General features: G+C 37.7%; 1 protein-coding gene across 5 annotated transcripts in view; it reads left to right on the top strand.

The window, feature by feature from the left end:
- Nucleotides 1-13,237, top strand: part of RAB3GAP2 (RAB3 GTPase activating non-catalytic protein subunit 2) — a 42,776-nt gene extending 29,539 nt beyond the window's left edge. For 4 of the 5 annotated variants that reach the window (XM_041476799.1, XM_041476801.1, XM_041476800.1 and 1 more), the window contains 15 exons: nt 54-151; nt 716-821; nt 1,733-1,893; nt 3,660-3,876; nt 4,238-4,411; nt 4,527-4,633; nt 5,626-5,692; nt 6,326-6,396; nt 7,732-7,767; nt 8,333-8,407; nt 8,619-8,837; nt 9,919-10,008; nt 10,093-10,311; nt 10,942-11,100; nt 11,376-13,237. In XM_041476799.1, coding sequence (XP_041332733.1) covers nt 54-151; nt 716-821; nt 1,733-1,893; nt 3,660-3,876; nt 4,238-4,411; nt 4,527-4,633; nt 5,626-5,692; nt 6,326-6,396; nt 7,732-7,767; nt 8,333-8,407; nt 8,619-8,837; nt 9,919-10,008; nt 10,093-10,311; nt 10,942-11,100; nt 11,376-11,522 — 1,946 coding nt within the window. In that variant the 3' untranslated portion in view covers nt 11,523-13,237. Of the gene's footprint in view, nt 1-53; nt 152-715; nt 822-1,732; nt 1,894-3,659; nt 3,877-4,237; nt 4,412-4,526; nt 4,634-5,625; nt 5,693-6,325; nt 6,397-7,731; nt 7,768-8,332; nt 8,408-8,618; nt 8,838-9,918; nt 10,009-10,050; nt 10,312-10,941; nt 11,101-11,375 lie in introns of those variants that run through there. The other variant, XM_041476802.1, reaches the window with a different exon arrangement.
- The last annotated feature ends 146 nt before the right edge of the window (nt 13,238-13,383 follow it).

Below are 13,383 nucleotides of genomic sequence, written 5' to 3' on the forward strand. Positions count from 1 at the left end.
GAGGGATTGTGGTTTTAGATAGTGTTCATAATGTCTACTAATTCTTCCTTCAGGCAGCTTTTTCTTCTGGAAGTGTTTGTGTGGGGAGAGTTCCACAGAGGAAATGTGCCATGCCCTGGAATCAGCTGGTTTTAGCCCACAAACCTTGTTGGTAAGATGTTTATTACATGCTTCAAAACTTTGATTTAGTGTTTTGAAAACAAAACATTGAAAGGAGAATTTCTGCATGTTGACCTTTGGATTACTGCTGTATTTAGGCTGTGTTCAAATACCCCCGTATTCAGTTCTTTAGTTACTCATATTTGCATTTCCCAGTTAAGCAATACCGAAGAAAAAAAAAGAAGAAAGTATTCTAGTAGAAAATGTGGATATTCTAGTGGGAATGTCTAAAATATTCATTAAGATCTACAAGTGTTCTAAATTTTCACCTATAATATTAACTTGTAATGTTTGCCAAGTTGAGCTTTTAAAAGGAAGTGTTTTCTAGAATATCTTCCTAATTAAATGCACTAATTGTATTATTTAATTTCAATATCTGTCATAGAGTGCATTGTGCTGTATATTTTTAACTTGCAATGTTAATATAATGATTCCTGAATATAATATTTTTACTTTGTGACATAAAACTTGTTTGAGAAAACTGTTTGCATTAGGTGTGTTGCAATATTAGAGTTTCCTTTTACTGCTTCAATTCTATATTCTCTTTTTTTTACAGTCGCTACTTCTCAATTTATGGCTTTCCAAGGAAAAAGATATTCTAGACAAACCAGATTCTGTCAGTTGCCTTTACACTATGCTGTCACTTCTGAGCAAAATGAAAGGTGAGATGTGCATTTAAAATACTCAAAGGCAACTGTTATTATTAGAATTTTGCTACTCTGACTAGAGTCTATTATCACTTTGGGTTTTCCCCCCTCACAAATTATGCAGCAAAACTTAATGCTGCATGTTCATGGACTAACTAATCATGCCACATTTTCACTCTAACTCTACACTTAGTTGACACAACTCCTATTTGGCCCAAGAAACGTGGCTGTCCAGCTTGCTTTCCTAACATTTTTTGAATGTTTAGTCCCATCTCTTTAATTTGTGCTGACTGGCTCTCAGACATCCTTTACTTTACTGTTACTTTAGCAGCATTTGCAACTTGAGTACTCTAAAAAGTCAGTTTGCCATAATTTGGAGGAGGTTGTACATATGTTGTATGTATGAATAAATGCTGATTCTCCTCCCTCACATACAGCTACTATGGATAAATCTGTGCCGGGTTCCCTTATTGTCTACTTCTTCATAGAACAGCAATATCAGCTTGAAATGGGAAGCATGAGTAAGCTACTGCTGCTGTCTGAGTAAATTAATGCTGCTGAACACAAGGTAGCCTGAAGGGAGACAGCTTGAGTGCATTGAATATGTGTGGCATCTTGAAATCACAAATGGTTCTGTTTGCATTGTGAAGTGTAACATCCCTTAAATCTTTTAAGCATGCAGCAGTAGTGATTCAGATCTATTGTCTGTTTGCTACAAATGAGTTTTGAGAATGAGTGATTCACATTCTGTTTTAAACTTGAGTTGCAATCCAAGAACCCGTGTGCTAAATATCTGGAAAACGATCAGGTAGAGTAATCAGAAATTGCTCTTCGTGGACAAGCTGTGTTCACAAGTGCTGGCTCCGGGGTTGGTTGCTCCTGCACAGTGACCCCAGCTGAGTTTCCCGCTCTCCCTTTGCCTCCAGTCGCTATAGAGGAGTCGTGGGACACGCAGTCGGTGTCCCCCTGGTGGCAGCAGATGCGCACGGCCTGCGTTCAGTCCGAAAGCAGCGCGGCTGCCCTGCTGTCCGCTCACGTGGGACACTCTGTAACCGCAGAGATAATCGACAGCGTGACTGAGAAAAAGGTAACTCATCTCACACCTCTCCTTCAATTCTAGTTACTGTATCGCTTCCCTGCAACTGTCCTGGTAACAGTAATATCCTCAGCATTTGTCCTCATTCCAACCTGGGCAGAGGCGTGACATCCTGCAAGCCTGAAAATTTGCATTCAGATTTGAAGAACATTATACTGAGATGAATTAATGATATGTCAGGATAATTTACGAAATTTATTTAAATATGGAAACTGTACATTGATTTTCTCTCTCAATAGCAAATGATGTTGATGAACTTAAAGCCTACACACTTTCCACATAAATTTGAGAGGTCCACTGAACTTGGGATGGTAAACCTGTTTTAACATAGTTGAGATTTTTTTTTTTAAGTAACTGTTCAATTTTTGTAGTACCCATATTACTATCCCTTCTTAACATGGTGGATGTTTGCTTTTCTTGGCTGTAAATACCTTTACCAAGTTGTGATTAAGGCTGTAAAACTGCATACAGCATTTCAATTCAAAATGGAAAACATTATTTCATTTCCAAATAGCACTAGGCAGATCTGAATTAGATTAGGTGGGATGTAGGTGGTGTTCAGCCTTGTAAATAGAACCAGAGCATGGCTTGGCTTGGAAGGCACTTTAAAAATGGTCTGATTTCGGCCTCTGCTAGTCTAGCAGGGACACCTGCCACTAGGCCAGGTTGCTCAAGAGCATCATTATCCTGGCCTTGAACACTCCAGGGAAGGGGCATCCACAACTTTCCTGGGTGACCTGTGCCTACCACCCTCACAGTAAAGAATTTCTTCCTAATAGCCAATCTAAACCTCCTTATTTGTCTTTAAAGCTTGCTCTGTCACTCCCTGCCCTTGTAAAATGTCCCTTTCCTGTAGACCCATTCTAGGTACTGAAAGGCCGCAGTAAGGGCACCCTGGAGCCTTTTCTCTTCCTGGCTGAGCAATCCTAACTCTCTCAGCCTGTCTTCATAGGAGAGATGCCCCAGCCCCCTAATTGTGTCTGCCTTATAAATTTTAACTAAAGAACAGGAAGTGTTTCAGTATTTTTGCACACTCACCTCAACTATTGCACTTCTGTTTATCAAAAATTCTCTTTATCACTGTTTGCCAGTGTTGCAAAATAGAGTTGTTGATATGTTGCAACCTACCTGCCTTCTTTGTCCCTTTTTCTTCTGTTCTGCTTTAACAAAAAAAGTAACAGATTTATTTCCTTCAAGATTTCCCTTCCATAAATTCATATATCTTCCCCCCCTTTTTTTTCCTACCAATCTGGAAAGATTCTTGGGTTTTCTGGCAGAGTATTTGCTGATACACATGAGAATTAACAAAATAATGCACAGAACTGCCATGTGGTGTGATCCAGGATTTCTGGGTACATGATCTATATTTTTTAATATGATAGGAAATGGAAATGTGGGTGGATTAATCATATATTTGGGGAAGGTGTGTATAGTGGAGGATTTAAAATTAAATATTTTTAAGGGATTCTAACCCACTTTTGAGCTAAATATGAACTTAAAAGTGGGACTGTAAGATGATCGTTCAGGTCCTTTTATTTCCTTTAGGCTTTTATTTAAGGACGTGTGTAACTTGTGAGCAGTGTGGGATGTTAATTGATCTTTGCAAAACAGTTAATGCATACTTTGAAGTAAATTGTTCTTTAAAAAGCATTAGCTCTTAGGATATAGTTCTGAATTTTAATGCTGTGCATTTTTTATGAATACAGTTGTGGTGCTTTAAAATGAACAGACCTAAACCAATTCATGTCTTCTGTTAGTTTTCCCAAATAATTGTAGGTTCAGACACAGAATCCTGGGAAGCACTTTCTCTTGATACTGAATATTGGAAACTTCTGCTGAAACAGTTAGAGGATTGCTTGATACTTCAAACACTACTGCACAGCAAAGTGACCAAAAGGACAAAAAGAGTTTCATCACTCCAGACTGAGCCTTTGGGCAGACTGTCTGTTAAGAAACTGCTTGAAGCTGGAAAAGGTACATTTTTTTTTCTTGGAGTCATTGTTGATTTTCTTTCTAATAGACTTCTGAGCCATCCTTACCTATTTAATGATGTACTCTGCACTGGAAATTGTTTTGCCGGATACCATTCTTAATTTTAAAAGCAATGCAAATCATGTAGAACAGTGCTTTAAAATTGTTAAAAGCTGTTACTGTAAAGACTGCATTGTAAGCTTCTGATCAGTAGGTTAGGAAATATTTTAATTGGTAGAGTTACCTGTATGTAATTAAAGGTAGTAGTTAAAAACCCTATATTGTCTCTTGTCCTTAGATTGTGAACCATAAATAATCTGCAATATATTGACTCTACCTCTTACTTTTCTTTTCAACATCCTAGGAGGTATTGCTGACACTGTAGCAAAGTGGGTTTTTAGGCAAGGCTTCAGTCCGATTATACTAAATGTGGCCCAGTACAAAAACACTACAGACAGTACTGAAGAATCTGAAGAAATGCATAATAATCTCTTTCTTGAGGAGCAAGAAGCAGCTACAGGCTTGGAAAGAATCCTAGGTAAGAAAATAATGTGAATTTTTCAAATTATAAAACTCTGCAGAAACTGTTGTGAAGTAGCAGAAATTTTAGTCGGAAGAGGTCTGTCTTCTGACTTCAGATTTTGTTTTTCTAGAGCTGCTGCAAGTAGCATATCAGCAATTTCCATGTAGTCTTGAAGTGGATGTACTCCATGCACATTGCTCTTGGGAATGTATAGTGCAGTGGAATAAGGACCCAGAGGTAAGAAAGTGTCTTTTGCAGGGAATAATGGTTAAGATCAACTCGATAGAAGGAGCTTTGCAAGTTTCTGGTAGTTTAGCAAAACATCAATTAATAAGACTTATTTTGAAAGCAGTTACTAGGTGCAATTTTTCTGTGCTAAGTGGCAAGTGGAAATTGAATTGAGAAAATGACAGTATGTCCTGAGGCTGAATGGCACAGCACTGTATATTTCCAAGCTATCAGATTCTCAGTACTGGGCGTATGGAAACTGGGTTCAGTTTGAAAAAGGTTTTTGGCTGTTTGTACTGCAGATATAAAACAGTTTCAGTACTCCAAAACAGAGGCATATTTTTCTCTGTTCTAAATATGCTTAAACAAGTCACAGAATACTAAATTTTTTGGACTAGAACCCATTCTATTGTGGGAGGAAAGAGGGACTTCTTGAATTTTCTCAGATTCCCTGGCCACTGCTGGCAGTTGTCATAAGAAAGAAAACAAAAAATTTCCTTTTTTTCCTCTCCTGTCCTATAGTTTCTGTAAGGGAAAATGTTGTGCTAAATTCAGATGTTGTTAAATTAGAACTCCTTAGAGCTGTGCCACATCACTTGATGTAGAATAGAAGGTTTGTCTGAGACTTGTTAAGAACTTACTCCATCATAGCAAAATTGAGTAAAAATTACTCTTTCTATCAGAAATGGATTTTGTATTTGAAAAATTATTGTAGTCAGTGTAGGTGCCTTTCAGCAAAGACTATGTTAGCAGTACTAACACCAAAAAACCCTGAGATTACAGTTGGCTTCATGATGACTGAAACAAACTTTGCCATGCACACGTATTTGTCAGATACTGGTAGAGAAGATTGCAACAGCAGAATAACTTGCTAGTTTTATAACTGTCAGAGTAAAAGTTTTAAGATAATCTACCTGGGCCCTTTAAGAATTAGTAATTTATATTTAAAGCAAGTTTTGAATAATGTATTAACTTATACTTTCATTTATTTTTTCCATAAGGAAGCATGTTTTCTCAATAGGTCTATAGATCATCTAAGATGCATCATTAATGCTCACATTCAGCATGGTAAGTACAAAGCTCTTAGTAAAAATTATCTTTGTTGAAATTGTAAAACAGATTGGATGTTTGTTGACTCAAGGAAATGAATGCTGTTCATAATAGTGATGGCCATTTTGTCTTAAACCCACCAAACCACCCCAAAACTTTCTGCTGACATCCACACTTATCTCTTCCATGGTGAAATTGAGTTTCCATCACAACTGTGAAAATAAGGTAATTAGATAAAGTTGATGCGTTCAGCTAAAAGCATTTTAAAATAAAATTGCTCTGAAATGAATTTTTACTTGTATTTAAATAGTGGAACATCCTTTGCAGTCAATTACTTTTCATGCAGTTCTTGATACTCTGTTTCAATGAAGGTGATGAACATTTTCTTTTTTGTAGGCTGTTTATGTATGCAAATAAGGTGCTCTCTTGATGTGTACGTAAAATGTTTAACCCAGTCTACATAATAAAATATTTTTAACAAGTTATTGCACTTATGACTGTATTTGATTACCTATGTATGCTCCTCCTGAGAAATCTAAACTGCAAGTATAAAGCAGTGTGGATAATTCACAATTACTTCTTGTTTTGTTCACTATCTTATAAGATCCCTTTTCTATTCACCAGGAGTTTACAAGTTTGTGATTGTTCTAGGTATTGCTCTGATGATGTGGAACACATTCATAGTAAAAAGGCTTTCCTCTGCCACATATCTTATGGACAAGGTGAGTGCAATGTCTTGAGGCTGCTTTTGTTACTAACTGAAAAATTAAACTAGTATTTATAAACAATTTAATTTCGGTGTTTTGTTTTAAAAAGTATTTGGAATATCTTTGATTTAACTATGCAAATCACCACTTGTAATTTGGCTTATTATATAGCTAACATTTGGAAATGATGATGAAATGCATATTTTAAAATATCAGATCTGTTAGATGATTAACTAGAGGCAGCTGATTAACACTGGGTGATGTGTTCTGAAGACTTAAGTACAGTTTTTTAGCTTGTATTTACTAAATAAGAAATATTTGTGAAACAGTTTGAAATTATCTATCTATGTGTGCTATTATAACATTTCGTTGGAAAACAATAAATATATTAAAGTGCCTGTGCCTGTTTCCTGTTAAGTTATTACCAAGGATCTACCACAAACCCAGATTTCATATACATGAACTCTTCTGCAAAATACAGAAGGTTTTGTGGATGTTGTTGAGCACTTTTAACTATTGCTACTATTGTAAATTAGCTTTTGTTCTAGTATGTAGTCTGTCTCCTTTGAATTTGGGTGGTCTTTTGTCCCTGCTAAACTTCAGGTTTTTTCATGCTTTATAACTATGCAGTGGGGCTGTTTACTGGAAGGCAGTTTAGGAAGAGTGCTCCTAGTAAGTGGATAGTGAATAAGAATAAAATTCCAACACAAAACCTGCAAGAATTTGCTCTCCTGTCTTGTCTTCCTTCTCCTTTGCTCCTCTCATTTTCTGCCTTTGCTTTTGGTTTAGCTCTCTAAGAACTGGAGAATGTCCTCTTCCCCATTCCTTCCAGCAAATAGGCTCAGTTGTGTACAGTTGTACGAGGTGTTGCTTCTGCAAAAACCCTTTTCCAGTTTTCCTGCATGCATTTATGCAAATCCTTCACCATAACTCTTCTACCTGAGTTAACACCTGCAGGAGAGGAGAGAAAGGTTTTTATTAACTAACTGGTTTCTTCCTAATATCATGCTTGGTGTTACAGCTTTAGTTATGCATTGTGGAAATCACTGGGAATTTCTTAGCTGTCTCTGAGATTTGAATGAGGACCTTGGGGCCTTATTTCTAATCCTAGGCTTTAAGAAGGATGAACTAAATATGGGCATCAGTGATGTTCATTCCTTTACAATCTGTATCAAGTCTTTTGTTGAAAGCAAGACATGCTATGAGTTGCATCATGTAGCTGTAATTGAGCTATTTTCTCATTTTATATTTGGAAAATAGTAATAAAAGGTTAAAATGTGGGTAACAGATATCCTAATGAAAATTTAGTTGTGATTTTTTTTTTTTTTTTTTTTTTTTTGGTAAAAACAGGTTGGAAAAGCTCCAAAGGACAGATTATGTAGACGGGCAAGTAATACTACTTTTCTCTGAGTGGGAAAAATTAATCAGAAATGCCTCAAATTTAATACTGGTTTGTGATTTATTTTTGAAAGTTTAAAAAAAATTGAAAATGTAGCCCTAGAGAAAATGTAACAAATTTTTAGTATAATTTAATTTTTATCTGAAAAAGCAGATTAGAACTGTAGTATAATTTAAGATGTAATATAGGGTAGGCTTGAGACTATAAGATGACAAATTACTGTTATTTTTCATGCATAAAATCATTAGTTAAAACTTCTTTGGAAGACCATTGATATGATCAGAAAATTAAATCTATTAGGTGGCATTACTTGATTCAGTTTTCATTGGAGATACAGTATTGTAAATGGCTACATTTATTTTATTCCAAATTTTCCTGTTAATTCTTCGTTGTACTTCAGTAAGTATTTGTTTACATTTAAATATAACAGGTTAAGAAACTGAGCTGAACAATGTATTTTATGTCAACAACTGTCTTCTCAGACATAAAGAGCTAATAAAAGCCTGTTTCAATTCCAGCTGATACAATTTAAATCTTACTGTTTATTACCAGGATGTAGGAATGAGTGACACAGCAATGACAGCTTTTCTTGGCTGCTGTTCAGAACTTCTGCAAACTTTGCTAGAGGTAAATTTTTATTTTTCCCATTGAAAGTAAGGAACTGATGGGTTAAAATCTATTTTTTAAGACCATGGTTATACTAATTTCTGTCCTGTTCAGTTCAGACAAATGTTAATGGTATTGTAAACAACATGAAGATTTCTTTTTAATTTCACTGCAGAGCAGACCAGTGTAGGAGGTTTTTAGCATGTGACTGCTCTGGTGTGTTGCTTGACAGGCAGACGTGAGCAGTGATGAGATGCAGGCCCCTTTGCTGGACACTGAGGACGCCTGGTTGTCAGTGGAGGGCCCGGTGTCCATCGTGGAGCTTGCCCTGGAGCAGAAGCGCATCCACTACCCGCTGGTGGAGCACCAGTTTGTGCTCTGCACCGTCCTCTACGCCGTCATGAGGCTCTCACTCAAGGGTGTGAAGCCACTGTCACTGTTTGACAGCAAGGTATAGCTTAGAAAGTAGATAATGAAATATTGCCTTAATGCTCCCTTCTTCTTGGTATCTGGGATATTTGCTGGCTTTTGCACTTTAAACAGTTCCTGCATGATTTTATGAAAGCCTTTAGTCCACTGTGGTGCATTGACAAAATTGTCACCAGAATTCAGGCAGAGACTCAAACTTGGTGAGCTTCCTTATGAATAAAAGATTTGTATTGACCTCAGTTGTATGAAGATCAGCTCTTTAATTATTAGCTGGCCTGAAAATACTGCAGAACACTAGATGACAGGTTTTCCTGGTTGCTTTGAGAAGTGCCAGGCCAGTGGAAACATAAGTATTTAAAGGTCAGAAATGTTGTTATGGTCACTCTTGTATCCATTATTGCTGATGATTATTGCAGAATTCCCAGCATCTCAAAAATAATGAACAATTTTTCATTTAACCCATACAAACCACTTTGAAAAGTCACTGCATTTAAAATACAGTATATTACAATCAGAGCTTCATCCTGATACCAGAAATTGAGCTTTCCTCCTCCTATCATAACCATACTTTGATTCTAAGAGAATTTAAACACAAAGTACTGGTGTAGACTGTGGTTTAATTCCTGCTGTGGAGAAAATAATTTAGTTATGTAACACTGTTCAGTTTTTTTCCTAAATGATTTTCTGGAATTTTATAAATGCAGAATATTACTTTCCTTTTGATGTAGGCTCTTGTCTGCAAGCTCTCATCAAGCATTTGAGTCTGATTTTAGCATTTTACCACAGGTCAAATTCCATTGGTTTTGTATTTTTTTTTGCTTATCTGTTAGCAGAAAACATTATACTACCTTTTGTCATTTAAGAGCGCATATTATGTCTTAAGTAAAATCAGATCCTATTCCTGTGCCTCCATTCTTCTACATACAACTATTACTATTAGTCATTCTCTTTTTGTCTTCACTTACTCAAGGTCTCCATTTGTTCTGTGAGCAAAACAGAAGGTGTGATACAAAATAAATTCAAGAAATAATTGGGCTGTTTAGTATTGGATCAGAGTGGATTTGTTGTATTGCTTGAGACCTGTCTTTGGTTTTCAATTTTAGGGCAAAAATGCATTTTTCAAAGACCTAACATCAATTCAGCTGCTACCTAGTGGGGATATGGATCCAAACGTGTTATCTATACGACAGCAGGTAGGCAGAAGTTCTGTACTGAAAGTTCTTAATCTTCTGAAGTTACAGATACTCCTGAGGTAACCTGTGGTTTTTGCTTCAAAGTTCTTGCTCAAAGTTGTGAGTGCAGCGGTTCAAACACTGTGTTCGTCACAGACGGACAGAGAAGTCTCAGAAGAGGATTATTTTCCTTTTGAGAAGGGGAAGAATTGGCCAACTTTGGCTGCGGACCTGGCTCAGTATCTTCAAATCTCTGAGGATTTGGTCAGAAGGCATTATGTCTGTGAACTGTACAGTTATGGGATGGATCACCTTGGTGAAGAGGTGAGAACAGCTTTTAACATTTTACAACACTGTCATGTATTCTGCTAAAATTACTTTTCTCTCACTTAAGATGCCTGGAAAGGTTTGGCAAGATTTATCAAGTTTAAAAAGTCCCCAGGCTGAAAAGTCAGAGACTATAAAAGTATCTTTTCAGGACTAATAATTCCTTTATTTTTCCATTTTCCCAGCAAGAATCTGTGTAATGCAACTAGTGGAAATGTGACAGAGAGTTGCACTACTGGTATAACTAGCATGGCTTTTTAATTTCATTATATTTGATAATTTCAGGAATTGGCTTCTTTCGCCTGTCATGTCTTCTAGGACAGGAATAAAAAAAAAAAAAAAAAAAGGACAAAAAAACTCCTTCCCTTCCTTGAGGGGGGATTATGTTGCTGGACTGTAAGACATCTTGTGCTCCTGCTAATCTCTGAGGTACAGAGTAATTCTCTACGTTGTGCTGCTGTGAAGCTCCTAATCTTGTGCTTTGTTACATAACACAAGAAACAGTCTCAAAGACTATTTGCCCTTTTAGTATCGAGAACTTTCTTTTGTTACAGCTGTTCAGGCCTCCAACTAAGTGAGCTGTCACACTGAAACTGTTTCTAATCCCTTTGGTTTCTCTACTTTCAGGCCTTCCTGCAGGTGGTTGACAAAGAAGTGCTGGCATCCCAGCTGCTTATGCTGGCTGGGCAGAGGCTGGCCTTCGCTCTGCTTCATGGACAGATCAAGGATGGTATGGAACTTCTCACCAGGCTTCCTCCAACACTGAGCACTTGGCTCAAAGCTATGGTAAGTTAAGCTCCAGTTTGGAAAACAGGTTTATTTTCTGAGGTTTCTGTTCACCAAGCCAGAGATTACATCTGAAGGCCCTTTCTTACTCATGGAAATAGGATTTTTCCCCCCGTTTTTCCTTATGGTAGTTCTGTTTCATGGATGCTAGAGCAGTTTCATGGGTCAAAGCATCAGCTTGATTGTGTTTATAAACATTAGCAATTGGTCTTATAAAGGTTTTGGAGGGCTTAGCTGTGACATGATTGAGAGGCTGAGTTTATTGTTTCACACAGGACCCTCAGGAAATCCAGAACGTGGAAGTGCCAATTGCAACAACAGCCAGGCTGGTGAGCAAGGTGATCGAGCACCTACCCGAGAACCACGGGCAGTACAGCTTGGCCCTCAACCTCATCGAGGCTGTCGAGGCCATTCCTGCCTGAGTGCTTGTGGAGCAGAGCAGGCTCCTACACAGAGCTGAACTTAATGGGAAGAAAAGTCCACAGCGCTCTGGTTAAACAACAAAAAGAACAATGCTCCCCATCCCAGAATTTCAGAAGGTAATTTTAAATTGGAGTATATTTTAAATTCTGCACTAGTAAGAATATGTTTAGTTTCTAGTACACTTGTCAGTATCTGAACTGCTTTGTTATTTATTTCTGACTTGAGCGCTTTATGCAGTTGTTTAAATTGGGTATGTTTGACAGCAGTTTTACTCTCTCAACACAATCACATAGTGTGAAATTCTGTATGTCATGTTGGCAGTAACTGCTGCACTTTCAATGTTCCATGTATGATTTGTTTTCCAAAAGCAACTTTAGAATTAGACCCAAGAAGAACTTCAGTCTCTTAAGTTACCATGTAAAGCCAATACCGCTTTTTCTGAAGCTCTAGCTGGTGTTGGGCTCACACCTTGTAACTGCATTATGTGACAATGACAACTGCACTTGATGTAGGATGAAATATGCTGGGGCCTTAGGCAAAAGGGAGAACAGCCTGGGAAGGAGAACCCAACTCTCCAGCCGTATGAGTATGGACTTTTAGTCCAGCTCTCCCCATGCTGTCTCTGGGGTACTGGGCTACAGCTACAACTGGATTTATATCCCTCTCCATTATTATTAAGCTCTGCTGAGTTTAAGTAGGTCAAGGAATGTCTCACTGTAAGATTCTTCCTCCATCTTATCACTGTAGGAGATGTAGTATGCTATGAATCTCTGCACATGTTAACTTGTAGTCAGAAACGCTTAAAAACTTGATCCGACTTCTCTGAAGATTGATAGTACTGAGTACTTTAGCCTTAAAACCCACACTTTATTGATGGTACCTACAGGGAATCCTATAGTGATTATCTTCACTATTGGAATGGTGTTGAACATGGTTATCTGGCATTGGTGACTCCTGTTAACTACTTGTCTGAAGGAAGCCAGGAGAGAAAAATAAAATTGGTGTAAACTTTTTGCCTTTGTCAGCTAAAATTATGAGCTCCATCCTGTAACCTGCTCCTCTTGCATTATATATAAGAAACATTTGGAATGTTATGCCTTGCTAGAGACAGAATTTGGAATTGAGTCTTATCTTTCTGAAGTATGTGCTGCTGTTATTGAGGGGTTTGAATTCCCCCCAAAAAGGCAATGCAGGTGGCTTGCTCCACACAGCCTCCTCCAGTTGTTCTGCAGCCCCACTTCCTGATCACTGCACTCCAAGGCAGCTGGTGAAGGATTCTTTGACTTCCTACAGACAGAGCAAAGAACAGTCAGAATTCCAGTAAAATTCCCTGGTCTATGTTCTATTGTACTTCTCTACTGCCTTCCATAACTGAGGTTAAAACAGCTGTAAAGGAGAAATGGAAGAGGCAGTATTGTACAGGTGCCATGACCACCTTGCTTGAGAGCACCTCACATTTCTGCAGAAATCAGTGAGCTTGAGATTTGGTCATCATGGAGCCTGAGGAAAGCAGTGTTCCTTAGCTGCATTACATTCCTCTATCCTGGTACGGCTGTGTAAAGGAATTTACTGTAACTGAGTATCATGTCAGAGCTGACACACTACACCAATCAAATCTGTAATGTACTGTAAGTAATACTCTGTATATAGTGCTATTTTGTGTTTATTTTGCTGTGGATTTGTGTAAATTGATTAAATAAAATCCGAGATTTCATTGTGTCTTTTCCTTCCTTTTAGGGAATGGTGGTCACCATTTTCTCTTCTGTTTTGTAGAGAGGACTGGGTCTCTGGGGTTATGCTGAACTACCAGCTGCCAGTACAAAAACTAAACAAGAGCTGGTTCACATTTTGTCTTAAATG

This window comes from Pyrgilauda ruficollis, unplaced genomic scaffold (assembly GCF_017590135.1).
Source record: "Pyrgilauda ruficollis isolate IOZ18807 unplaced genomic scaffold, ASM1759013v1 scaffold4, whole genome shotgun sequence".
NCBI classification, from domain to species: Eukaryota; Metazoa; Chordata; class Aves; order Passeriformes; family Passeridae; genus Pyrgilauda; species Pyrgilauda ruficollis.